The sequence below is a fragment of the Mustelus asterias genome, chromosome 5, assembly GCF_964213995.1.
Source record: "Mustelus asterias chromosome 5, sMusAst1.hap1.1, whole genome shotgun sequence".
Classification (NCBI taxonomy): Eukaryota; Metazoa; Chordata; class Chondrichthyes; order Carcharhiniformes; family Triakidae; genus Mustelus; species Mustelus asterias.
The window spans coordinates 146,749,344-146,777,275 of record NC_135805.1 but is presented as its reverse complement, the minus strand read 5'-3'; the positions used below and the strand labels follow the sequence as shown (position 1 = coordinate 146,777,275).

General features: G+C 42.3%; 1 protein-coding gene across 2 annotated transcripts in view; it reads right to left on the bottom strand.

Annotated features, from left to right (window-relative positions):
* Positions 1-26,708, bottom strand: part of LOC144493875 (Fc receptor-like protein 2) — a 45,002-nt gene extending 18,294 nt beyond the window's left edge. For both annotated transcript variants that reach the window (XR_013497803.1, XM_078213454.1), the window contains exons 1-8: positions 25,717-26,708; positions 22,355-22,384; positions 20,759-21,013; positions 18,396-18,659; positions 16,885-17,163; positions 14,808-15,095; positions 6,809-7,111; positions 5,272-5,373 (exon numbers count right to left, since the gene is read on the bottom strand). Coding sequence is in view for 1 of the 2 variants with exons in the window: in XM_078213454.1 (XP_078069580.1) it covers positions 5,272-5,373; positions 6,809-7,111; positions 14,808-15,095; positions 16,885-17,163; positions 18,396-18,659; positions 20,759-21,013; positions 22,355-22,367 (1,504 nt within the window). In the remaining variant the exon portion in view is untranslated. The remainder of the gene's footprint in view (positions 1-5,271; positions 5,374-6,808; positions 7,112-14,807; positions 15,096-16,884; positions 17,164-18,395; positions 18,660-20,758; positions 21,014-22,354; positions 22,385-25,716) is intronic.
* Between the last annotated feature and the right edge of the window lie 1,224 nt (positions 26,709-27,932).

The following is a 27,932-nucleotide window of genomic DNA, read 5'->3' as shown; positions in this document are numbered from 1 at the left end:
AGTTCTGGTCGCCTCACTATAGGAAGGATGTGGAAAAGATTGAAAGGGTGCAGAGGAGATTTACAAGGATGTTGCCTGGATTGAGGGGCATGCTTTATGAGGATAGGCTGAGGGAGCTCGGTCTTTTCACCTTGGAGTGACGAAGGATGAGAGGAGACCTAATAGAGGTGTATAAGATGTTGAGAGGCATAGATCGGGTGGACTCTCAGAGGCTTTTTCCCAGGGTGGAAATGTCTGCTACGAGAGGACACAGGTTTTAGGTGCTGGGGGGTAGGTACAGGGGAGATGTTAGGGGTAAGTCTTTCACACAGATGGTGGTGGGCCAGTGGAATCGGCTGCCGTCAGTGGTGGTGGAGGCGAACTCAATAGGGTATTTTAAGAGACTCCTGGATGAGTACATGGAGCTTAATAGGATGGAGGGTTATAGGTAGGTCTAGAAGGTAGGGATGTGTTCGGCACAACTTGTGGGCCGAAGGGCCTGTTTGGGCTGTAGTTTTTCTATGTCTCTATGTTTCTAAAGGGGATAGATAGATTGGACGTTCAGAGACTATTTCCTCGGGTGAATGTAGCTGTTACTCGGGGGCACAACTATAAGGTTTCATGGTGGGAGATATAGGATGGATGTCCGAGGTCGGTTCTTTACTCAGAGAGCGGTTGGGGTGTGGAATGGACTACCTGCTGTGATAGTGGAGTCGGAAACTTTAGGAACTTTCAAGCGATTATTGGATAGGCATATGGAGCACACCAGAATGATAGGAAGTGGGATAGCTTAACCTTGGGGTTTCGGACAAAGCTTGGCACAACATCGAGGGCCGAAGGCCTGTACTGTGCTGTACTGTTCTATGTTCTATGTTGTAGAGCATCTGAATAATGTGCGAACCAGACAAGGTATCACACAAGCGGTAGATTTTGATGTTCCAATCGGCTCCAAAGCAGGAACTTCAGTTGGAATAAATAATTGAATGTCCGAAACCCAGAGAACACAGTGTAAATTAGGACAGGGCGCAAATTTTTGTTGATGTTGCTTGGCAACATTCAAGATGTTGCACCCCATGTAAAATATATTTATCTTTTTTTCAACCTCTCAAGGTAACTGAAATTCCACATTCCTGAAAACATTTTTTGAAACAGTTACTGCGCTCCCTCTACAGTCTTCACGTTACTTTAAATTATACGTCGAGAATTGCACGCAATATTCCAGTTAAGTTCGACACTTTTTGACATGAACACTCATCATAACATCCGTTCAGCACTCTGAAGAAAAGCTTCAGCATGCTCAATGTTTTTTTTTCTGGCAGCATTCATAAAATAATCTACCACGGGCAATGAAACATGCGTTCTTAGATCTCGGTGTCTTCATGCCTGCACACCTTCAAAAAAATACAAGTTAATATCAATTGCTTCTCCTCGTTCTTCCCACCGACATGTGACACAACGCACCAATTTGGCTGCGTTAAATTTGGCCTGCCAAAACTCAAATGAATACAGCAGCCTATCACTGTGTTATGCACACGTCGGAGCAATTCTAATTCACTTTAGTTTGCAGACATGAACTCATTCCCTGTGTACCTATCTTTGCGTTGTTGAAAATTTGCAAATCGAACAGTATTCCGAGTACAAATCCTTAGAAAAAGCTTTGGTGTGGACCAGAACAGACAGGTTTTCCAAATACCTCTGTGTACGTTGTCAGTCGGAAAACTGTTATTCAGTTATGAAAACACCAAACATAGTATGCCATGTGTTCAACTTGGTGGAACTGGATGAGCCTCACTTTTCAGAAGACCAGGTGCACATCTCAATTGGAAAATTAGGATAATCCCTTCAATTTCCCTCATTAAATTATTGTGTGAGGATCGCTAAACATCTTCCCTGAATAAATATGTGCTGACTTTCGTAACGAAACCAGCCTGGAACAAGCTCCACTTCAAAACTCACGCGATTATACTTTCTAAAAGATTTCCAACTGCAAATGTTATAGTGCCTAATCTGCCACTGATGGATTAATCTTAACATTATTTCGTTATTTGAAAACCGTACAATAATTCCAATGTTCCAAACCCCTGCGGCCAGACCTGCATCTGAGAACAATAAGAAGATTAGTCGCATTGCTTCCTCTTTTTCCTCCCTTTGTTTATTGAGTACGCTTTGTTGTTGCCCATCTTTGCTCTTAAGGTATTCACTTTACGGCCAACACCTTTTAGAACCAATTTGCGTCTGAGCAATGACTTAACTCTTCATATTTATTTGTTAGCAGTGATGCCCACCTATTGAGTTGGGGGCGGGAGGGGGGGGGGCGCGGAGATGGGGGTGCACAGCATCAACATCCTGAAAAAGACGCAACCCTTTATTATTGATCACTGCAATTTCAAATTATACACGTTAATAGCGATGGTTTAATTTTGCACCATTAATCTTAGCACACAACATTCAACATTAATCTTAAGATTTGAATACTGGATGTCCTTGATAGGTATGTTCCTGTCAGGCAGGGAGGAAATGGCCGAGTGAGGGAACCATGGTTCACAAAAGAGGTGGAATGTCTTGTGAAAAGGAAGAGGGAAGCTTATGTAGAGATGAGGAAACAAGGTTCAGATGGCTCGATTGAGGGTTACAAGTTAGCAAGGAATGAGCTGAAAAAGGGGCTTAGGAGAGCTAGGAGGGGACATGAGAAGTCCTTGGCGGGTCGGATCAAGGAAAACCCCAAGGCTTTTTACTCTTATGTGAGGAATAAAAGAATGACCAGGGTGAGGTTAGGGCCGGTCAAGGACAGTAGTGGGAACTTGTGTATGGAGTCAGTAGAGATAGGCGAGGTGATGAATGAATACTTTTCTTCAGTGTTCACCAAGGAGAGGGGCCATGTTTTTGAGGAAGAGAAGGTGTTACAGGCTAATAGGCTGGAGGAAATAGATGTTCGGAGGGAGGACGTCTTGGCAGTTTTGAATAAACTGAAGGTCGATAAGTCCCCTGGGCCTGATGAAATGTATCCTAGGATTCTGTGGGAGGCAAGGGATGAGATTGCAGAGCCTTTGGCGTTGATCTTTGGGTCCTCGCTGTCCACGGGGATGGTGCCAGAGGACTGGAGAATGGCGAATGTTGTTCCTCTGTTTAAGAAAGGCAATAGAAATGACCCTGGTAATTATAGACCGGTTAGTCTTACTTCGGTGGTTGGTAAATTGATGGAAAGGGTCCTTAGGGATGGGATTTACGACCATTTAGAAAGATGCGGATTAATCCGAGATAGTCAGCACGGATTCGTGAAGGGCAAGTCGTGCCTCATAAATTTGATAGAATTTTTTGAGGAGGTAACTAAGTGTGTTGATGAAGGTAGGGCAGTTGATGTCATATACATGGATTTTAGTAAGGCGTTTGATAAGGTCCCCCATGGTCGGCTTATGATGAAAGTGGGGAGGTGTGGGATAGAGGGAAAGTTGGCCGATTGGATAGGTAACTGGCTGTCTGACCGAAGACAGAGGGTGGTGGTCGATGGAAAATGTTCGGATTGGAGGCAGGTTGCTAGCGGTGTGCCGCAGGGATCAGTGCTTGGTCCTCTGCTCTTTGTGATTTTTATTAATGACTTAGAGGAGGGGGCTGAAGGGTGGATCAGTAAATTTGCTGATGACACCAAGATTGGTGGAGTAGTGGATGAGGTGGAGGGCTGTTGTAGGCTGCAAAGAGACATAGATAGGATGCAAAGCTGGGCTGAGAAATGGCAAATGGAGTTTAACCCTGATAAATGTGAGGTGATTCATTTTGGTAGGACAAATTTAAATGTGGATTACAGGGTCAAAGGTAGGGTTCTGAAGACTGTGGAGGAACAGAGAGATCTTGGGGTCCATATCCACAGATCTCTAAAGGTTGCCAGTCAAGTGGATAGAGCTGTGAAGAAGGCCTATAGTGTGTTAGCTTTTATTAACAGGGGGTTGGAGTTTAAGAGCCGTGGGGTTATGCTGCAACTGTACAGGACCTTGGTGAGACCACATTTGGAATATTGTGTGCCGTTCTGGTCACCTCACTAAAAGAAGGATGTGGAAGCGCTGGAAGGAGTGCAGAGGAGATTTACCAGGATGCTGCATGGTTTGGAGGGTAGGTCATATGAGGAAAGGTTGAGGGAGCTAGGGCTGTTCTCTCTGGAGCGGAGGAGGCTGAGGGGAGACTTAATAGAGGTGTATAAAATGATGAAGGGGATAGATAGAGTGAACGTTCAAAGACTATTTCCTCGGGTGGATGGAGCTATTACAAGGGGGCATAACTATAGGGTTCGTGGTGGGAGATACAGGACGGATATCAGAGGTAGGTTCTTTACGCAGAGAGTGGTTGGGGTGTGGAATGGACTGCCTGCAGTGATAGTGGAGTCAGACACTTTAGAAACATTTAAGCGGTTATTGGATAGGCACATGGAGCACACCAGGATGATAGGGAGTGGGATAGCTTGATCTTGGTTTCAGATAAAGCTCGGCACAACATCGTGGGCCGAAGGGCCTGTTCTGTGCTGTACTGTTCTATGTTCTATGTTCTAATACGCATTATATACCTATTATCTGTTTTAGTCAATAGACGGTGTGAGATCTATTTGTTTCCATCGCCCTAACGCAACCATGCATGAAGAAGAAAAATAATCCGCAAACTGATTAATGCAATCCATGAATAAGTCATTCTTACAGTCATTTGAAATTCAATATTCGTTTAATGACCGGCATCCCACCTGAAAAGAATAACCTCGAACTCACCAGGACAAACACAAGAATACCAATTATCAGAGGATCACGACCATTTCTGTGACAGGAGAAAGCCCTGACCATTATGTGGCAGTTGTCTCTACTTGACTCCAGCAATGCTTGAAGTGAATTGAGATGATTTGCCGTGAAATACATTCAGCCACCGAAATTCTCAGAAAATTTTTTAAAATGATACTCAAACGTCCTATTTTTGAATTACTGGGAGTACCGGAGAGTCTCAATTCCCGAGTAAATTTTCTCCTTGTAATGAACTATGCCAAGAAAATTCGATCTGTCAAAGCAATGGGCATTTTTCTTTTTCTCTGGTGGTAAGAATTGTCGGGATCGTCTAAAATTTGTCTTTGTCTTAATGAATACAAGTTGGAAAATAATTGCAACATTCAAGCTCTTGTATGGAATTCATATTATCCTTCTATTTCAGAGCACGAATTATCCACGCAAGTTAACGTGTTAGATGTATAATACTGTAGCTGAGTATTGAGTAAATACAATCTTGTCAAGGCAGTGTAACATCCTGCCTCAAGACATTGCTCACCTTGCTTAGTGATCCGCTGTTTGAAGCATAAGTATGCAAACAGGGCAGCGATAAGAAGAAGTGGAATAACCGATGTGGTGATGGCAGTTGCATGACTCTGTTCTGGATACAAATATGTATAATTGCATGAACAACATCGTGCAGCCCCATGCATCATACATTCCATGTTGAATTGTAATTGCTACCCACTACTGTTCTCTTATTTCAGGCCACAATTGCTCCATATTTAAATGCATACCTCTGGAAAAGCAAGCCGTAAATTCAGTTGCTGGACTGCCAGATGTTTCGACCTGAAAAGCCACACCATCCTGAAAATCCACCTAACAGAAATCCACTGCCCAACATTAAATGACACTCGCACCAATTTCCTCACAGCTCCTATTTTCCAATGGATAGAGGTGCAACTATTGATACAATCGACCTCTCAATTATTCATTCAATCTTTCTTTCATTCAATCTGTCTTTCATTCAATCTTTCTTTCATTCATTCAATGTTTCTTTCATTCAATGTTTCTTTCATTCAATCTTTCTTTCATTCAATCTTTCTTTCATTCATTCCATCTTTCTTTCATACATTCAATCATTCAATCTTTCTTTCATTCAATCATTCAATCGTTCTTTCATTCAATCATTCAATCTTTCTTTCATTCAATCATCAATCATTCTTTCTTTCTTTCTATTTCGCTATCTAGCTATCTATCTACCCATTTATCTAACTACCTATTTACCTACCTACCTATTTATCTATCCATCTATATCAATATCTATCTCTCTCTTTGTGTGTGTGTGTGCGTGTGTGTCTGTGTGTGTGTGAGTTGTCTACCTATATACCCTTCAACTTCTATCCTTCCCTTTCTCTTTCTCAAGTGACATTTTCGCAAGGAAGAACCAACACTTTGTGACGATGCCCATTGCAATTTAAAATAACGCGAGTGCGTCACTTTGAATCACATAAAATCGTGCGGCGACAGCTACAACATGCTTTCCCTTCTCGGAGGGACCAGAACAATGGGATACAGTTAAATAAGTGAAAGTCCACGTTTTAACACGGAGATTAGAATTTTCTTTCCCTTTCTTAGATTGCCTTTAAATGGAGAAATTCCCTCGCCCGACAACGAGTCAGGTTGGGCAATTGAATTTATTCATTGCAGGTTCTGGATATACAAGAGAATGAAGGCTTAGGTGGAAAGGACTGGAAAGGCAATTTCAGACAACAAGAAGATCAAGGATATTCTAACTGAATAGAAAAGCAAACTCGGAAGGGCTAAAAATGGCATTTCCATCCTCCAAAGTCGTATTCTACCCTGTTCTCTGTCTAGGTTTCTATGTTGCTCACTTTCTTCACAGACGCCATTTGATTAGCCATTTTAATCGCCGATGGACTGTTCAGTAGCAGGGTTGCCATTTCAATTGAATACTTATATACATGCATCCATCGCTTAAATATTTAGGACGGGAGTTTATTATTAAGCATATACCAACGGGATTCATTAAACAGTCTCCCATTAAATCAAAACAAGTCACAATATGTTATTACCTGGTACTTCGATATCGACATAATTGCTGGATGTGTTAAATGTCACTTCATCGGGACCTCTGTTGGTTGCTACACAGTGATATTGCCCTTTATCGTGTATCTGGAATGAATGAATATTGAGCTGACTCCCGTCGGTGCTGAAATTATAATACTCGCTGATACTTCCCAACTGCTGATGGTTCAGGTACCAAAGGAATTGGGGAGAGGTGCCTTCCTTCAATTGGCACTGCAGAACGAGACGATCCCCGATTGAACATTCCGTTTTGTTGGCGTTAGAAGTGAGAGAAGCGCCGGCAACAGGAACTGGAAGAAAACAAATGTGGTTGCGAAATTAGCGAATTAATTCATCATGAAAATCGAAAAGGGAAACTAATTTTGGATGCCAAATTGCAATGAATCGTAGAAATTATTTTGATTGGTGCAGACGTATGCAAATGACCAATTTGTCCGGAGGCTCAGGAGAATGCCCTGGGGTCGCGGATTCAAGTAGCACCATGGCAGCTGGCATGATTTGAACTAAATTAACAAATGTAGATTGAAAATCTCGTCAAAGTACCACGGACTACTGAACAAGTATCCATTATTGCAAACAATGTGAGTAACGCAGATTGGTGGAAGAAGGAAAAGGAAGAGGGAAGCTTATGTAGGGATGAGGAAACTTTGTGAAAAGGAAGAGGGAAGCTTATGTAGGGATGAGGAAACAAGGTTCAGATGGCTCGATTGAGGGTTACAAGTTAGCAAGGTACGAGCTGAAAAAGGGGCTTAGGAGAGCTAGGAGGGGACATGAGAAGTCCTTGGCGGGTCGGATCAAGGAAAACCCCAAGGCTTTTTACTCTTATGTGAGGAATAAGAGAATGAAAAGCGTGAGGTTAGGGCCGGTCGAGGACAGTAGTGGGAACTTGTGTATGGAGTCAGTGGAGATAGGCGAGGTGACGAATGAATACTTTTCTTCAGTGTTCACCAAGGAGAGGGGCCATGTTTTTGAAGAAAAGGTGTTACAGGCTAATAGGCTGGAGGAAATAGATGTTCGGAGGGAGGAGGTACTGGCAGTTTTGAATAAACTGAAGGTCGATAAGTCCCCTGGGCCTGATGAAATATATCCTAGGATTCTTTGTGAGGCAAGGGATGAGATTTCAGAGCCTTTGGCTTTGATCTTTGGTCCTCACTGTCCACGGGGATGTTGCCAGAGGACTGGAGAGTGGCGAATGTTGTTCCTCTGTTTATGATAGGGAATAGAAATGACCCTGGTAATTATAGACCGGTTAGTCTTACTTCGGTGGTTGGTAAATTGATGGAAAAGGTCCTTAGGGTTGGGATTTACGACCATTTAGAAAGATGCGGATTAATCCGGGATAGTCAGCACGGATTCGTGAAGGGCAAGTCGTGCCTTACAAATTTGATAGAATTTTTTGAGGAGGTAACTAAGTGAAGGTAGGGCAGTTGATGTCATATACATGGATTTTAGTAAGGCGTTTGATAAGGTCCCCATGGTCGGGTTATGATGAAAGTAAGGAGGTGTGGGATAGAGGGAAAGTTGGCCGATTGGATAGGTAACCGGCTATCTGATCGAAGACAGAGGGTGGTGTTGGATGGAAAATTTTCGGACTGGAGGCAGGTTGCTAGCGGAGTGCCACAGGGATCAGTCCTTGGTCCTCTGCTCTTTGTGATTTTTATTAATGACTTAGAGGAGGGGGCTGAAGGGTGGATCAGTAAATTTGCTGCTGACACCAAGATTGGTGGAGTAGTGGATGAGGTGGAGGGCTGTTGGAGGCTGCAAAGAGACATAGATAGGATGCAAAGCTGGGCTGAAAAATGGCAAATGGAGTTTAACCCTGATAAATGTGAGGTGATTCATTTTGGTAGGACTAATTTAAATGTGGATTACAGAGTCAAGGGTAGGATTCTGAAGACTGTGGAGGAACAGAGAGATCATGGGGTCCATATCCACAGATCTCTAAAGGTTGCCACTCAAAGTGGATAGAGCTGTGAAGAAGGCCTATAGTGTGTTAGCTTTTATTAACAGGAGGTTGGAGTTTAAGAGCCGTGAGGTTATGCTGCAACTGTACAGGACCTTGGTGAGACCACATTTGGAATATTGTGTGCAGTTCTGGTCACCCCACTATAAGAAGGATGTGGAAGCGCTGGAAAGAGTGCAGAGGACATTTACCAGGATGCTGCCTGGTTTGGAGGTAGGGCTTATGAGGAAAGGTTGTGGGAGCTAGGCTGTTCTCTCTGGAGCGGAGGAGGCTGAGGGGAGACTTAATAGAGGTTTATAAAATGATGAAGGGGATAGATAGAGTGAACGTTCAAAGACTATTTCCTCGGGTGGATGGAGCTATTACAAGGGGGCATAACTATAGGGTTCATGGTGGGAGATATAGGAAGGATATCAGAGGTAGGTTCTTTACGCAGAGAGTGGTTGGGGTGTGGAATGGACTGCCTGCAGTGATAGTGGAGTCAGACACTTTAGGAACATTTAAGCGGTTATTGGATAGGCATATGGAGCACACCAGGATGATGGGGAGTGGGATAGCTTGATCTTGGTTTCAGATAAAGCTCGGCACAACATCGTGGGCCGAAGGGCCTGTTCTGTGCTGTACTGTTCTATGTTCTAATATCTGCGGTTCTCGCATGGTCTGTCCCATTTATGGTTGTTCATGACGAATAACATTATGCTGGGGACATGCAGTGATCGGCTTTCGTGGCAACTGGTGTGGATTAGATCGACGTCAACATCATGTGTTCCAACTAACAGCACGGAATTCATAGAATCATAGAATCAACGGCATGGAGACAGGACCTTCGGCACGAACTGGTCTATGCCGAACAAGCTGCCATCTAAGCTAACCCCATTTGCCTGCATTTGGCACATATACCTCTTAACTTTCCCATCCGTGTATCTGTCCAAACGCCATTTAAATGTTGTCAATGTCCCTGCCTCAGCAGCTTCCTCCGGCAGCTCATTCCACAAACGTAAATATCTTTTTTCCAAAACAATTACTCCTCTGGTTCCCATTATTTGCTTTCCCTCTTAACTTAAATCTATGTCCTCTAATTCTCGATTCCCCAACCCTGGGAAGAAGACTGAGTGCATCCACACTCTCCATGCCTCTCCTGATCGGATGCACCTCTATAAGATCACCCTTCAGTCTCTGACGCTCCAAAGAAAACAGTCCTCGCCTGTCCAGTCTCCCTCTATATCTCAGTCCCTTGAGTCAGGCAACATCCTTGTCAATTTCTTCTGCAAATTCTCCAGTTTAATACTATCTTTCCTGCAGCAAGGCACCAAAAACTGAAGGCAATATTAAAAGTGCAACCTCACCAACATCCTGTACAACTGCAACACAACTTCCCAATTTCTATACTCAATGCCCTGGCTGATGAGGGTGAGCATGCCAAAAGCCTTCCTCACTGCCCTAACTACCTGTGAATCCAACTTTAGAAAACCGTGCACCTGAACCCCAAGGTCCCTGTGTTCCACGATACTCCCTAAGGTCCTCCCTTGATTTGACTTTCCAAAATGAAACACCACGCATATATCTGCATTGAACTCCATTTGCCATTTCTCAGCCCAATTCAATGACGATCCTATTGCAATTGATGACAACCTTCTTCACTGTCTACAATACCACATATTTTAGTGCTATCTGCAAATTTACTGGAACCCAAAGCAGTAGGGAGAGAGGGGAGAATGATGAGGACAGCACGGAAGCTAAAGAGAGCACAATAAATAGTAAAGGCAGTGCCAGCAATCCTCGTACTAGACAGATCAGGATGTGGAGTTGCCGACGATGGACTGGGGTAGGCACAGTAAATAGTCTCACTACACCAGGTTAAAGTCGAACAGGTTTAGATGTTAGCACGAGTTTTCCGAGTGTTGCCCCTTCATCAGGTGATGAAAGCTCGTGCTACCAAATAAACCTATTGGGCTTTAACCTGGTCATCGAGTCATGGAGGTTTACAGCATGGAAACAGGCCCTTCGACCCTGCTTGTCCATGACGCCATTTTTTCTTAAAACCCCTAAGCTAATCCCAATTGCCCGCATTTGGCCCATATCCCTCTATACCCATCGTACCCATGTAACTACCTAAATGCTTCTTAAAAGATAAAATTGTACCCGCCTCTACTACTACCTCTGGCAGCTTGTTCCACACACTCACCACCCTCTGTGTGAAAAAAAATCCCCCTCTGAACACTTTTGCATCTCTCCCCTCTCACCTTAAACCCATGCCCTCTAGTTTTAGACTCCCCTACCTTTGGGAAAAGATATTGACTATCTACCTTGTCTATGCCCCTCATTATTTTATAAACCTCTATAAGGTCACCCCTCAGCCTCCTATGCCCCAGACAAAAAAAGTCCCAGTCTATTCAGCCTCTCCTTATAACTCAATCCATCAAATCCTGGTAGCATCCCAGTAAATCTTTTCTGCACTCTTTCTAGTTTAATAATATCCTTTCTATAATAGAGTGACCAGAATTGCACACAGTATTCCAAGTGTGCCCTTACTAATGTCTTGTCCAACTTCAACAAGACGTCCCAACTCCTGTATTCAATGTTCTGACCGATGAAACCAAGCATGCCGAATTCCTTCTTCAACATTGTGTCCACCTGTGACTCCACATTCAAGGAGCTATGAACATGTACCCCTAGATCTCTTTGTTCTCTAACTCTCCCCAACGCCCAACCATTAACTGAGTAAGTCCTGCCCTGGTTCAATCTACCAAAATGCATCACCTTGCATCAGTTGTGAGACTGCTTACTAGACAGATCAAACAAAAGCAAGACAGAGAGCATGGGAAGTCCAGATAAAACTGCATTTATGTCAATGCAATAGGCTTGATGGGCAAGGCAGATTAACTCAGGACATGAATGGATACATGGCATTGGGATGTTCCAGTTATTGCTGAAGCATGGCTATGGGACGGACAGGACTCTCAACTCAATGTTGAGCCCAATAGAACAGGAGGTAAGAGAGTAGGGGGAGTTGCACTGTTGATTAGGGAAAACATCACGACAGTGCTGAGAGGCGCTATTTCTGAGGGTGCGCCCACTGATATTTATGGTTAGAACTGAGAAATAAGAAGGGGGTAATGGCTTTGATAAGATTGTACTATTGGCTCCCAAATATTAGCGGGAAATTGAGGGGAAAATATATAAGGACATTACAGATAGCTCCAAGAGAAATTCCGGTGATAATAGTAGGGGATATTAACATTCCCAACAATAGCTGGGACAACCATAGTATTCGGGGCTTGGATGGAGAGAAATTTGTTGAGTTTATTCAGGAGGAATTTCTCAATCAGTATGTGGATCCCTGACAAGAGAGGGGTAAAACCTAACTTCTTCTTGGGAAATAATGAAGGACAGATGACAGAAGTGTTAGTGAGCGATCACTTTGGGAGCATGACCATAATGCCATTGGTTTCAATATAGTTATGGAGAAAGATAGGTCTGGCCCAAAAGTTAACATTTAAAATTGGGGCAAGGCAATTGCTGATGATATTAGATAGGAACTTTGGAAAGTTGATTGGGGGAGTCTGTTGGTAGGCCAAGGGACGGCTGGGAAGTAGGGTGCATTCAAAAACGTGTTAACCAGAGTTCAGGGTAAGCACATTCCATTACGAGTGAAGGGAAAGGCTGGTAGAAGTAGGAAACCCTGGATGACCGGGAAATTGAGGCCCTGGTCAAGAAGAAGGAGGCACATGACATGCAGAGGCATCAGGGATTAAGTGGACCCTTGAAGAGTAGAGAGGGTGCAGGAGTAGAGTTAATAGAGAAACCAGGAGGGCAAAACGAGGACACGGGATTGCTTTGGCAGGAAAGACAAAGGAGAACCCAAAGAGCTTCTACAAATACATAAAGGGCAAAAGAGTAACTCGGCTGAGAGTAGAGCCTCTTAAGGATCAACATGGTCATCTATGTACGGATCTAAAAGAGATAGGTGAGATCCGAAATGAATATTTCTCATCAGTATTTACTGTTCGGAAAGGCATGGATGTTCAGGACTTGGGGAAATAAATAGTGATGTCTTGAGGAGTGTAGATATTACAGAGAAGAAGAAAATCTTTAAAAGCATCAAGGTAGCTAAATCCCCGAGGCCTGATGAAGGATATCCCAGGAAATTGTGCGAGGCTAGGGAGGAAATTGAGAGTCCTCCAGCAGATATATTGAATCATGGCAGCCACAGGTGAGGTGCCTGAAGATTGGGGGGGTGGGGTGGCAAATGCTGTGCCTTTGTTTAATAAGAGCTGCAATGAAAAGCTTGGGAACTACAGGCCGGAGAGCCTAATATCTGTAGTGGATAAGTTGTTAGAAGGTATTCTGAGAGACCGAATCTACAAGCACTTAGAGAGGCATGGACTGATTAAGGACAGTCAGGTTGGCTTTCGAAGCGGAAAATCATGACTCACAAATTTGATTGAGTTTCCTGAAGGGTTACCCAAAAAGGTAGATGAGTGTCGTGCAGTTGATGCTGTCGACATGGATTTTAACAAGGCCTTTCACATGGTACCGCATGGTAGGTTGTTGTGTGATGTTAAATCGCACGGGATCCTGAATGGCATCATGACGAAAAGGAGTGCATGGTTGCTTTCAAACTGAAGGCCTTTAAACAGTGGTGTGCCTCAGGGATCGGTGCTGACTCCACTCTTATTTTTCATTTATTTTAATGATTTGGATGAGATTTTAGGAGGAATGGTTAGTAAGTTTGCAGATGACACCAACATTGGTGGCACAGTGGATAGTGAAGAAGGGTATCAAGGATTACAACGGGATCTTGATCCATTGGGCCAGTGGGCTGATGAATGGTAGATGGAGTTTAATTTAGATAAATGCGAGGTGATGCACTTTGGTAGATCGAACCAGGGCAGGACTTACTCAGTTAATGATAGGGCGTTGGGGAGAGTAATGGAACAAAGAGAACTCGGGTACAGGTTCATTGCCCCATGAAAGTGGAGTGACAGGTGGAAAGAGTGATGAAGAAGGCATTTGGCATGCTTTGTTTCATTGGTCAGAATATTGAATACAGGAGTTGAGACGTCTTGTTGAAGTCACACAACATTAATAAGGCCAAACTCTGAATACTGTGTACAGTTCTGGATCGCCCTATTATAGAAAGAATATCATTAACCCAGAAAAAGCACAGAAAAAAAATTACTATGATGCTCCCGGGACTTAATGGGTTGAGTTATTATGAGAGGCTGGGTGGACTGGAACTTTTTCCCCCTGGAGTGTAGGAGGCTTAGGGGTGATCATTTCGTGGCCTATAAAATAATGAGGGGCATAGATCAGTTGAGTAGTCAACTTAATTTCTCAAATGTAGGGGAGTCTAAAATGGAGGGTACAGGTTTAAGGTGAAAGGGGAGAGATACAACGGGTCCAGAAGGGCATTTTTTTCGCACACCGAATGGTGAGTGCGTGGAGCAAGCTGTCGGAGGTAGTAGTAGAGGCGAGTACAATATTGTCCTTTAAAAAGCATTTGGACAGTAACATAGATAAGATGGGTCAAGAGGGATATGGACCAAACGCGGGCAATTGGGACTAGCTTAGTGGTTAAGAAAAGTGCCACATGGACAAGTTGGGCCAAAGGGCCTGTTTCCATGCCATAAACCTCGATGACTCTTCCTTGATGTCTTACAACAAACATGGAAATGTGAGACATGAGCCCTATTTGGATCACTTGTGAAAATCCGCTGGTCAATGATTGGCGAAGTGTACCATCCCGAAGGGCAGACGTATGGAAACACTTCCGCTTTAGATTCCCCTCCGAGCCACACACCATCCTGACTTGGAATTATATGGTCATTCTTTCATGGTGCTTAGGAGAAAACATTCCTCAGCAGCACTTCGGGTGCACATAGAACTCTTGGATTATATTGTTTGGTGAAGGTAGTGGCTCACCAGGACCTTTTCAGGGGCAATTAGGGATGGGGAGCAGAAATCGGGACGCTGCCAGCGAGGCCCATAACCTGTGGAAGATAAATCATGAATGAACTCACCTATCACTGCCAACGGTTTGGATTCACTGTATAGAGCCATTTCTGATGCCAGGTTTGAAACTCTGCAACTGTAATTTCCTTCATCGTTTTTTCTGACATTAACAATACTATAGATAATTCTGGAATGGTTGGAGTTCTCCCAGTATATTTCCTTGGTCAAATTGTTATAGAAAACATAGCTAATCGGGGTGGAACCGGAGGGCACAGAGCAGATTAACGACGCTGTTTCTCCCTCGATGATCTCTGATCGGGGTTGTATTTCTAGATTTGGTTTTGATACTGGAATTACTGTAATTATAAAATATTGTTAGTTATATGGTATTGGTAGTAATTATGTTACTGCAAACTACACTTGTACGCTAGGATACTGCATTTAAGTTAAAACCTACTCGAAGTCTTTCTATTATCCATTAAATAGAATTACTGAAATAATTTATATTATCCATTAAATAGAATTACTGATCTATCAGACTGAATGACTTTAATTGACCTAAATGTATCCATCGACTTTGACAAGCGTCTACTTCGTACTCACTTGCTTGTCAAGACACTGAGCTAAAAATGCCAGGGTATCAGAATGAACAGACAAAAAGTAGATACAATGTGATACATAGGATGGCGCTGTGAATCGTTTTGATTGAAGTTATAGGGAGATATAAATGTAAATTCAGTTACACAGTGCAAAGCCGCATGCAAGAGCATGGCGTATTGTGTTCCATGCGTTCCTGGCCTTGAATGTCGGCAATCAAGTACAATAATAGTAAACAACCATTCTGGGATCCTTAACTTCATTAATATTTGCATTGAGTACAGACACGGGGAAACATGCTGCTAAACGATAATATAGTAAATTTATCACTCCGTTTCCCTCTCTGCACGCATGTTTGCTAATCTGCTGAGCTTTTGTCATGCCTCTTTTTTCGATTTCTTTGCATCATTTGCAGCATTCTGCTCAAATGAACATTTGCATAGTTGTGCTTAGGCCACATGAAATGCACTATCACAATCCAGAATAATATAGGCGGGGGTTATTGGGGCGCTACAAAGAGTTATTGCAGTTACACGTTCGGGTTGTAGATTCACTTGTTTTTTTTGGACCAGAGGAGAATTGCGAGACATTTGAGAAATGTGTGCACATTTATGCCGAGATTACGTACTGGAGGTAGCTGTAAACTGGTTGAAGGATTAGGTGTCAACAATTTCTGTTATCTCGGAAGAAAATGCTGGGGTCGATGTCACGAATATCTCGTAGATGGAACGTGGAGTAATTACATGAATTTTACTGCCTCTCTAGTAGGTCAAATTTGTCTTGTCACAGTGCATCAGGTCTTTGGAGGGGATCATTACCATATCACCTCGCATTGGTTGTCCATCTGTTACGCTGCGAAGAGACCGTGCACCTATGTTTGCATCCCGAGGTGGAATAGTCCGAATCAGGGACTGGATAGGTCACTTGCGAAGTCAACTAAATATCAACGACTTTGAGGCGGAACATGTCTCTCTTAGGGAACAGACATGGTTAACACGCCAGAATTCGTCCAGAGAGACTGTCAATAAACTAGTTGGGGTATAGTTTTAGAATCACATTTTTACGAATACAATCATTGCATTTCCTTTTTTTTTGCATTTAATTTGGAATCGCACTGTAGAAGTTGAATTCACCCGCTTTTGATATTTGAGCTAAAATCCTGAAATGCAGGACAAAGAAGATCATGAATGTTCTCCTGTACATCTTTTTCTTTGCATTCGCCATTACGAGTGGCAAAGCGTTTTACATCTTAGCAGTCCCTTTTAACTGATAAATAAACATAACTGCTTTACATGACTTCCTCAACCAGACGACGCAAACTTTCTCTGTGGTCGCTATGACATAATGAGCAAAACATTGCTTATTTAACTAAATGTACTTTATGAAATATCTTCGTATGACTCCTCCTTCAAGTGGAATTAGTCGAAGTCGCGCTTCCTTCCAAATAAAGACAGTATCCCACAGCCAGCAAAATGCTAGTAAGTGTAAACAACACACTCCCTTTGGCATTAACGTCGAGACAAATTATTTTCAAGTGGTTATACTTACGTTTGACTAAAACGGTAAGCGCATCACTGAATTTCTTCTGTATACTTTTGGAAGATGTTACCTCACATCGATAAGACCCGGAGTCAGCCAGCACAGCAGTTTCTATTACATAATAGTCCTGTTCTTTAGGTATATCGAGCGTTTGCTTATTTTTCAGAAATGAGGATAACAGGAGGTAATGTGCCTGTAATTTTTCAGCCGAACAGGTAAAATTTAGCCGTTGTCCAACAAATACTTCAACATCAGGATCAACTTTCAATACGGGTGTTGAACAAAGGTCTAAAAAAATAAAATAGGGGCACCTCATTATATTGCAGCTTAAATGCAGAGCCTGTATCACATAAAATACTATATATGCTTTACGCAACACACATTACGTTAACATATACGTAGACATGTTCCGATTCTGATGATGCTACAATCTTCCACATTGTTCCTGCACGGATCGGGAGACCTCCCATATTTTGACCTGAACGTTGATTTCCCTAAGGAATTCATTACATTGATATGACAAAACTGACAGTGGTAACTGTGGGTGCCTCCTTTTTAGTTAGTTAGAGAATCTGCCATTGTCATTTTAGAATCAGGATGAAGGAGTTTTCAACTATGGCATGGTCGGTGTTTGGTGATCAGAGATGTAAATTGGGCAAACAGGAGGAGATTGAAGAATGGAACCTCTTTGAATAACGTGGATACTTGCCGGGAAGCATTGGTGTATAGAATACTTAAGTCAAAGCAAATAAAAGCCGTAACGTTTCTATTCGAGAAGATCCTGACGCTCTGAATCTATTCATTCTAATGAGATTCAGGAATATTGTTGTTCTAATTCTTCCAAGAAACTCCGGGTGCATTAGTGCCTTAGTGCCCTGGATCTTCGAAACTCAGTATTTTCCGTGACGCTGTTGCAATCTGCCATCATTCATCAACATACTATACATTTAGATAGCAATACTGATGGCTAAGATACAAAGTGGCATGCTGGGCAGCCCCGTCGAGAGCGGCCCAGTGACCTGCCTTTACACTGTGCAAATATACGGCAGAACATAAAATTAAAGAATCATCTATCCTCCTCCATTTAAGATACTCAAAAATTTTGGTTTGCAAAATTTCCTTAAGAAAGCCACTCGGCTAATTTGCTTGAGCTCCCGAATCCCGCAATGATCAAAGTGAAAGATTATGCTGCTGGGCCACACACATTCCAAATTGTATGAAATGCAATACAGGTTAAATAAGGTGAGTATAATCAATGCTGAAAGTATCGTATGAAGCATAATGTGTCGCCAAGGACATTAGTTAACGTTTCTTTGTGAGTGACTCGAATCCCATTCGATGAGTGGAGTGTGCATTTTGATTTCAAATGTCGGTTGCAAACACTTGGCAATTGGAGCTCTGGGAAATTTTGGATCCAAAATTAGAACTGACGAAAATAATTTCAACGTAACATTGATATATTTCGGCTGCTGGCCCCTATGAATTCCAGAATAAATGAAAAGATTAAACGAATGACCAACCTTTTACAGTTAATTCTACATCGTTCGATATCCACTTTACATAATCTTTTCTGAGTTCACATCGATAAGTTCCTTCATCCGAATATTTTGCCCCTCCGATTGTGATCTGACTTTCATCATATTCTGAAATAAACGCATTGTTTTGATACCATTGGAATGTATATCCTCTCAATGCCCAGGATTTTGTCAGACATTTCAAAACAATGTTATCTCCAAATAGAGGGTATTGCGGCATAATTTCCAGAGTTAAAGTTTTATCGGAAACTGCAAAACAAGATTTAGAAAGAAAACAATTAAAAAGAAATCCTAGAAAAAATAAATTTCAAATCCTTTTAACTATATCATGTGTGCGCAGTTCAACATTCCAGCAACATTGTTTCGGTAAGTAACTTCACATGGGCGGCACTTTGGCACACTGCTGCCTCGTAGCGCCAGGGGCACAAGTTCGAGTCCCGGCTTAGGTCACTGTCTGTGTGGAGTTTGCACGTTCTCCCTGTGTCTGCGTAGGTGTGCTCCGGTTACCTCCCACACTCCAAAGATGTGCGGGTTCGGTGGATTGGCCATGCTAAATTGCTCCTTCGTGTCAGGGAGACTACCCTCGGGTAAATACATGCGGCAACGGGGTAGGACCTAGGTGGGATTGTGGTCGGTGCAGACTTGATGGGCCGAACAGCCTCCGTCTGCACTGTAGGATTCTATAATTCCAGATCAATGATTTGAAAAGCATAACACGCATGTGTTTTTTTCTGAATGAAACGACCCTTCCTGTTTATTCTGACGTGATTTGAGTTTACTGGCATTCAATATTCCACCGAAGAGCTGATCAACGAAAAGTAATGTCCAAAAAATGCAGAAACTGAATCTACTTGTCATAAATATAGCGGTGTCAATGTGTTAAATATAGATGATTCAAATATTAGACAAATATTGCATTCACCTGTTCACTAAATACAAGATGTGGAGATGCCGGTGTTGGACTGGGGTAAGCACAGTAAGAAGTTTCAGAACACCAGGTTAAAGTCCAACAGGTCTATTTGGTAGCACAAGCTTTCGGAGTGTCGCTCCTTCTTCAGGTGAGTGGGGAATTGTGTTCACAAACAGGTCACGTATAAACACAAACTCAATTTACAAGATAATGAACACAACGCCACTCCTCACTCACCTGAAGGAGCAACACTCCGAAAACGTGTGCTACCAAATAAACCTGTTGGACTTTAATCTGATGTTGTGAGACTTCTTACTGCACTCAATACAAGACATACATCGGAAATCTATGTGATAAAATGCACTGCAATTTCCTGGAGGAGTGCAGCGCCAACAACTCTGTTGGCACTATCCAAGCCTAAATGGCCCGTTTGTTTGGCACCCCACCCTTCAATATTCACTCCGTTCGCCACCACAAACTGCAGTGACAGGGTGTGCAAGATGCACTACAGAACTCACCAAGTCTCCTTAGGCAGCGCATGATAAACCAACGACCATCTGTAAGGTCAAGGGCAGCATGCAGAGGGGAGCTCCAGACCCTGTAAGATTCTTTCTAATTAACTCACCACCCAAGTTTAAGTTAAATGTTAAGTTTTTTTATTAGAGTCAAAAGTGGGCTTACATTAACACTGAAAGGAGGTCACTGTGAAAATCCCCTGATGGCCATATTCTGGCGCCTATAACTTTAGGGGAAAAAAAGGTTTGTGACCAATTTTTGAGTTGCAGACGCGAATCTGCTGAATAAGTCTCAGCTTTGTTTGCACCAATCTCCGTACCGCAGACATCCGGACAGCAACCTTCATATTTCCTTTTTATGATTGTTTATGTTGCTGATATTTGATAGAAATAAAAATCAAAAAGGCCCAAAAGACACTTTCCTCTCGAACTCAGCTCACACATGTTATCCTTCGATTAATAAATCTACATTTATCTGCCAACTTGGACAGTCAGCGTTCCATGCAGAAAAAAAAACAGGTGGTTACAAGTTGTTTCAGCATAAGTTACACATAAAAACCCCAGCAAAGTGTAATCGAATTCGGTTGATCTTGTTTTCATGTGGTTCAATATAACAGTAAATACTGTGAAAATGGCTGCCGATTTGTTGCATGGCTTTTGACATCATCGTTCAACTTTGAGAATCGGCCAATAGTGTGCTGATATCGCCAATTGCAGCAGGTAGCCTATTTCGTTCTGGGAACTTTAAGTTTCCACCTGTTTGCAAACGGGGAGGCAAAACACTGTGGACTTCAGTCAATTGTCACTGGGAAATTTTACTTAAAACGTATACGTGTTTGACATGTGACTGTGAGGTCCAGTTGCATGTGTTATATTTCTCGATTCATGCTGATCGGTTACCATTGCCCGCCATTTTTACCTACCGACGATGATTAAATCCAAAGGTTTACTCTTAATGTAAGAGTAAAAGGTATGAACTCCACACTGATATGAACCTCCACTGTTGGAGTACGCATATGCTGAATACATTTTTTCTCTCCTGAATATAATAAATTCCTCATTTTGATACCAATAAGCAGGAATAATTTTGCCGTTGTACCGACACTTCAGTTGGAATTGGCTTCCTTCTTTTATGATTCCATTGCGGGGATACGCAATCACTACTTCAGGTTCATTGGCTGCAAGAAGAGAATAACAGTCAATAATGATTAGAAAAATTGAACGAAATAATTTTACTACGCCTTGTCGTTCATTCCATTGGGGAACCCTTTCAGTCCAAACTTAAGATTGAAATTAAACTATTAGGTATTTATTGATCAATATTTCAATACATTGGAGACTTTCACAACAATGGAATCTAATGGTTAGGCAACATTCAGTTTCTTCATCCCATTCGTACCAGGGCAGTTCGAGATTCTAGCATTTGTGCCGCAGCACGATCTCTGCACATCCTCATATTTTATTACTTAAACCAGGTTTCATGATTCGCACCGGAGGCGGTTTGCCATTTTCCAGCTGACTTGACAGAGACTGATTCATGCACTCTGTCCATCAATTGTAAAAGCGAGTGGTAGTATTAGTAGTAGAAACCCCATGGAAGTGAGGTTTGCACTGTCACCTGCACGGTCAGATGAGCAGGAATGTTCTTCAGATCCCGCGACAAATGAATTGGCCTGCGCGTTTTTACAAAAAATCTGCTGCAGGATTACTTGGATGTGACATACGGCCAATCTATAGAACGATAATTTCAAATGTTTCAGAAGACTTGTGTCCAGAACTCAAAAATTGCTCACACCAAAAATCATCCACCTCAAGCTGATTTGATGGTTTGGTACAAAGAGATGGAAGCCAAAACCATCCTTTATCTGTCTACCTTGCTAATTCTGTAAATATATAGGGAAAGACAAGTCACACATCTGCCCCAATGGAGGCTAATTTCTACTTATTCCTTACTGAGATGTGGGCGCTGTTGATAAGGCCAGCATTTGTTTTTCATCACTTCCTGATTTTGAACGGAACTGCGTGTTAGGCTCTTTCGGGGATTAGCAAAGAGTCAGGCACGCTGCCATGTGTCTAGAATGAGATCGAGGCCTGATAAAATAATGAAAGCAGCCCTGCGTCATTAAAGTATATCACTAAACCAAATGGGCTTTTAAAACCATTGACGATTATTGTCATAGTTTCCGTTATTGATACTTTGTTTTTCTAAGTCGAGTTTAATCAAATTAATTGAAATTCCACCAACTTCCGTGATGGGATTTGAACCCATGTCTGATTGAGTTCTGATATAATCGCATGCTCCACTGGAACTGAGAAGCAGGCTGTGTTGGCGCGGGTGAATCAAAGACTCTCTTCTCAGGAAGTATAAATTTTGGTTCCCTTTCAAATTGTTACACATTTACATGTCCTGATAAATGAGAGACGAAAACTTGGATGAAATGTCTTGTTTTTCAGCAATACGCAAATTCTCTGCCTGCAAACGACTACTTATTATCAAGTAACGTATGTTTGCATCGTACCTTGCGTGGCCATGTGACGAGACGCTTCAACTGTAAAATAGAATATATTTTCAATTATGTTATCGTTATTAGATTCATTTTAATAGCTTATATATGACTTGCTAAAGCAGCTAAAACGCATAAATCAGAGAATGAGAGAATCATACAGTGCTGAAGAGGCCTTTCAGCGAACGAAGTCTGCACCGACACACGAGAAACACCTGACCTCCCACCTAATCCCATTTACCAGCTCTTGGTCCATTCCCTTGAATGTTATGATGTGACAAATGCTCATCCAAGTACTTTTTTAAAGGATGTAAGGCAACCCACCTCTCCCAACTTCCCAGGCAACACATTCCAAACAGTCAGCACCCACTGGGTAGAAAGGTTTTCCTTATATCCCCCTCCCCTTCCAAACCCCCTGTCCCTCACCCTGGACCCATATTCCGTCGTGACAGGCCCTTCAACTCAAGTGAACGGCTGTTCTGTATCTACTCTGTTCATGACCCTCACAATCTTGTACACCTCAATCAGGTCGCCCCTCAGTCTTCTCTGTTCCAACGAAAACAATACAAGCCTATTCAACCTCACTTCATAACTTCAATGTTCCATCCCAGACATCATCCTGGTGAATCTTTTCTGCACCCCCTCCAGTGCAATCACATCGTTCTCATAATGTGGCGATCAGAACTGTACTCAGTACTCCAGCTGTCGCTCACCAAATGCCTATCCAACTTTAACATGACTTCCCTCCCTTTGTAATCTATGCCTCGATTGATAAAGGCAAGTGTCCCATATGCCTTTTTCAGCACCCTACTCATATGCCCTTCCGCTTTCAGAGATCTATGGACAAAGACATCAATGTGCCTTTGTTCCAAAGAACGTCCAATTGTCATGCCATTGATTAACAACCTCCTTCCAAAGTGTATTATTTCACATTTTTCAGGATTAAATGCCATCGGCCACTTATTTTCCAATTTGACGATTCCATTTATAGCTTCTTGTAGCCCAAAACACGAAACCTCACTGTTAACCACTCGGACAATCTTTGTGCCATCTGCAAACTTACTAATTCTTGATATGAACGACATGTATGACGATGCGCGGGGTAGGATTAGTAAGTTTGCAGATGGCACAAAGATTGTCCGAATGGTTAACACTGAAGTTTACTGTTTTGGGCTACAAGAAGCGATAAATGGAATCGTCCAATTGGAAAATAAGCGGCCGATGGATTTTAATCCTGAAAAGTGTGAAATAATAGACTTTGGAAGGAAGTAGTTAATCAATGGCATGACGCTTGGACGTTCTGTGGAACAAAGGCACATTGGTGTTGTTGTCCATAGATCTCTGAAAACGGAAGGGCATATGAGCAGGGTGCTGAAAAAGGCATATGGGACACATGCCTTTATCAATCGAGGCATAGACTACAAAGGCAGGGAAGTCATGTTGAAGTTGTATAGGCAATTGCTGAGTCACAGCTGGAGTACTGTGTATAGTTCTGATCGCCACATTGTAAGAACGATGTGATTGCGCTGGAGGGAGTGCAGAAAAGATTCACCAGGATATTGGCTGGGATGGAACATTTATTTATTAAGTGAGGTTGACTAGGCTAGTGTTCTGTTCGTTGGAACAGAGAAGACTGGGGGTCGACCTGATTGAGGTGTACAAGATTGTCAGGATCATGAACAGAGTAGATACAGAGCAGCCGTTCACTTGAGTTGAAGGGTATGTCACGATGGGATATGGATCCAGGGTGAGAGGCAAGTGGTTTGGGAGGTTTATATAACGACATAGGCACTGGTACTGCCTTCTAGTCAGTTGAAAATTCTTCCGTCATCACCCTAAAATTGAGCTAATTGTGTATCCACTGTATCAGATTACTTTGTATCCCATGTGCATTACCTTCTTACAAGTCTCCCATGTGGGATATTTTCAAAGGTTTGCTGAAATCCATACAAACTACATCAACTGCACTACCCTCATCTACAAACTTGGTCATCTGTGCAAAAAAAACAATCACTTTTTCATGAGGTTTGATAAATATTGCATTATATTTCAGTCGCCCCATCTATTGCTGAGGGGAATAAAGTTATAAATTAATGAAAATAGTTCGTGTCTCACGAGAAAGCTATTTCCCACTGTGGAAGAAGAACTCGAGGAAGGGAATAAATCAGCCAGGATTAACCAAAGAATTTTAGGATATAATTAAGCTGAAAAAAATTTACAATTTGTAGACGGTAAGTTGAAAGACAGATGGATGGGAAAATTTAAAATAAAATCGGAAGATGACACGATAAAGATAAACTGTGTTAAGCAGCAAGAAACATAAAAATGAACAGGAATAGCTTCTTTAAATATACATAAAGGAAGCGAGAGGCAAAAGCCCGTTGGAGAAGAAGACTGTCGAAATAATGTGGGGAACCAGGTAATTGTGCACGATTTAAACGTATACCTTGCCTCAGTTTGTACTGTTGTCGACACAAATAGCATTCCAAACAACTACTTATTCAAGAGACAAAATGGAGATGAAATTAACACAATAACTGCCACTATAAAATGAAAGCAATGGGACTAAAGGCCAATAAATCTCATGGATCTTACGAGTTTCATCCTACGAAAGGAAAGACAGTAATGCAGAGATAGCGGGTGGTTGCAGTGGTAGTAATCTTCCAAGTGCCTTTAAATTCTGGAATAGTCGCAGAGGATTGAAAACTGCCAAAGTAACATCCTTTTTCAAAAGTGAGGCTGACAAAGTTCAGTGCATTAGAGGATGGTATGCCTAGCAGCCGTCATTAGCAATATCATTGGTGCCATCATTAAGGGTGTAATATCAGAGCATATGAAAATACATAATGTAATCAAGTAGAGTCAGCGCTAATTCTGAAGTGGAAATCATGCCTGACACGTTTGTGAGATTGAGGGTAGTGACGAACAGGATAGAGAAAGGGGAGGCAATATATGTAATATAACTGCAATGGAAAAAAATATGTTTGATTATGTACGGAAAAATGACGACTGAATCAGATAAGATTCCATGGAAGGGATAGAATATAAGCATGGATGGAGGATTGGCAAACCGATAAAAAGAAACACAGGGAGGTGGGAAAAAGAGGGATATTGTCAGGATGGCAACTTGTAACTAGTGCAGTGTCAGTTTGATCAGTGCTGGATCACAATTAGTTGCAATATATATTAATGACGTGGACATGGAAGGTGAATTTACAATAGCCAACTTTGCAGCTAAAACAATATAAATTGGAAGGCAACTGCTGAGGATGACACAGAGGGACTACAGAGAATACAAACAGCAAAAGCTTTACACCTGGACTGTAAAGTAGAAAGTTATGTACGTTGGTACGAAATATAAAAGAGCTGAATATTACTTTAAATGAAGATGGACTGCATCGGATTTTTTTGCAGTGGAAATGTTGAGCAGTTTCGGCCGGGAATCATCGGGGTTTAGAGGAATGAGAGGCCACCTTAGTAAGACGTATGTGAATTATCAGCGTGTTTGACAGGTCAGATACTGAAGGGTTCTTTCCTTTGTGGGAGAGTCTAGGACCAGAGGGTATAATCTCCCTTACTCCATCGATTTGAAAATATTTCTGCAGCACTTCTCAGTAAAATGCAACAGATTAACAAAAAATACATATTTCGAAGTGGAAGAGTTACTAATATTATTTAAAGTCGAAATATGCTGTAATTTCTTTTCTCAGTTCAACTTCATTATCTGAAAAGAGCAACAGTAAAGTGCACGAGCGTGAACTAAGCATTGGTATCGGCTGTATCAACTAATTGAATTTAAATTACGCCAGTTGCCCTGATGGAATTTAAACTTTTGTCCTTGAAGATTTATGCTGTCCCGGCAACATTTTCACTGTTCTAGGTGAATACGTCATTCCCGTTAGCTGTTGTGCGGTTCAGTTAACTGAACATCGAATCATACAACCATGAGTCAGGGAAGGAATATATTCTGGCCCCGTGCTTCTGCTAGCTTTTCAATAAACGTTCACTGCTTGTCCCGGGTCACGGTCATTTCCTCTCAGCTTTCTTTTAATTTTCCAATCTCCAGCCATTAGTTCGCGCTAATGACAGTAACTGCCAAATATGAACTAAACGCAAAGTGGATAAAGATTGTGTGTTCCTTGCTTCCATGCAGCTTGCATTTAGGCAGATCAGGTCCAAATTTTACATTCAGAGGCGAAATGGTTCAATGTACCAAGCAGAGCCAAATGTATTGATCCGCTTTGCAGTTCTGCTGCGAACAAACGCTGCCCAACTTATTCAGCCTCTGATCGGGCTCTGTTATTTCAGGAATAAACACCGCGCAGGCGCCATTCCCCGAACAGTACTTTCACTGGATGGGAATCTTGATGTGGAGTTGCCGGCGTTGGACTGGGGTAAGCACAGCAAGTCTCACAACACCAAGTTAAAGTGCAACAGGTTTCCCTTTCGGAGCGTTGGCTTTCGGGGCAACGCCCCGAAAGATCGTGCTACCAAATAAACCTGTTGGACTTTAACTTGTTGTTGTGAGTCGACTTACTGGATGGGAAGGCAGCGGGTGGGCCGAGTTCCTGGAATCGTCTGTCTCTATGAACCTCGTTGCACATGCGCCGAACGCCTTCGCAGTGACATGGGGATTCCACCGGATGCGATGGTGGAGTCCTTGCTGAAGTGGAAAAGGGAACTTCGCCGGGTCTGTTTAAGTGAGATTATCATCTCGGAAATATACAGTTTCAAACACGCGAAGGCACCACGGTTAATCGTTTTATTTTTAAAATACGATTTGTTCCAACCTCGATATCCTCCGTGTTTACACTACTCTGTGGCCCAGATGGAAGCCCTCGTTTACGTTAGTGCCGAGACAACCGGCCAGATGCTACAGTGAGAGTGAAAGTGGAAGCCTGCAGTCCGCAACAATCTGAAAGCTGAACCAGCTGTACTGTTGCACACTGAAGTTTTCAAGTTCCCAATGTGTTTAGCAAAGCCGTGTTTCGGCTCACAAATTACCGGAATATAATCGAAAGCCTATCTCGAGCACCTCCTTTTACGGCATTAATTTTCCCACTCTTCCCTCGCTCCTGGCAATACGACATCGGGATACAAATGATATTATGTGACTTCGTGAGAGCTGTTGCGTTCTAGAAAATACCTGGCACTCCGAGATATGTCTGGCACTGCCAGGTGTCCGATTTTCAGCACTGTTTTCTAACAGTAGTATGATGTTAATATCTATTTGCGTGACTTATCAAACAATCAATGTCCCTAGCACCATTCACAGCATATTTTTCTAGCTTTGAACAGTGTTAGTGGACCCTATAATTAAATAATTGGCGACTGAGTACAAAGTAACTTGTTCTGTTGTGAGTAAGGCCCATGATACATCGTGTATATACAAGAGCACATTAAGAGTACAAGTCTATATATGAGACCTGTCTGATTGCTACGAATACACAGACCATTGTTATAGATAATTTCCAATGTTGTCACATTGGGACAGGTCTTCACACTCCTGCTATTGGATTATAAATCATACCTCTACTGATCGACCGGCCATTTACAGCCCATCCCTCGTTGCGCTCGAACTGAGTGGCTTTTA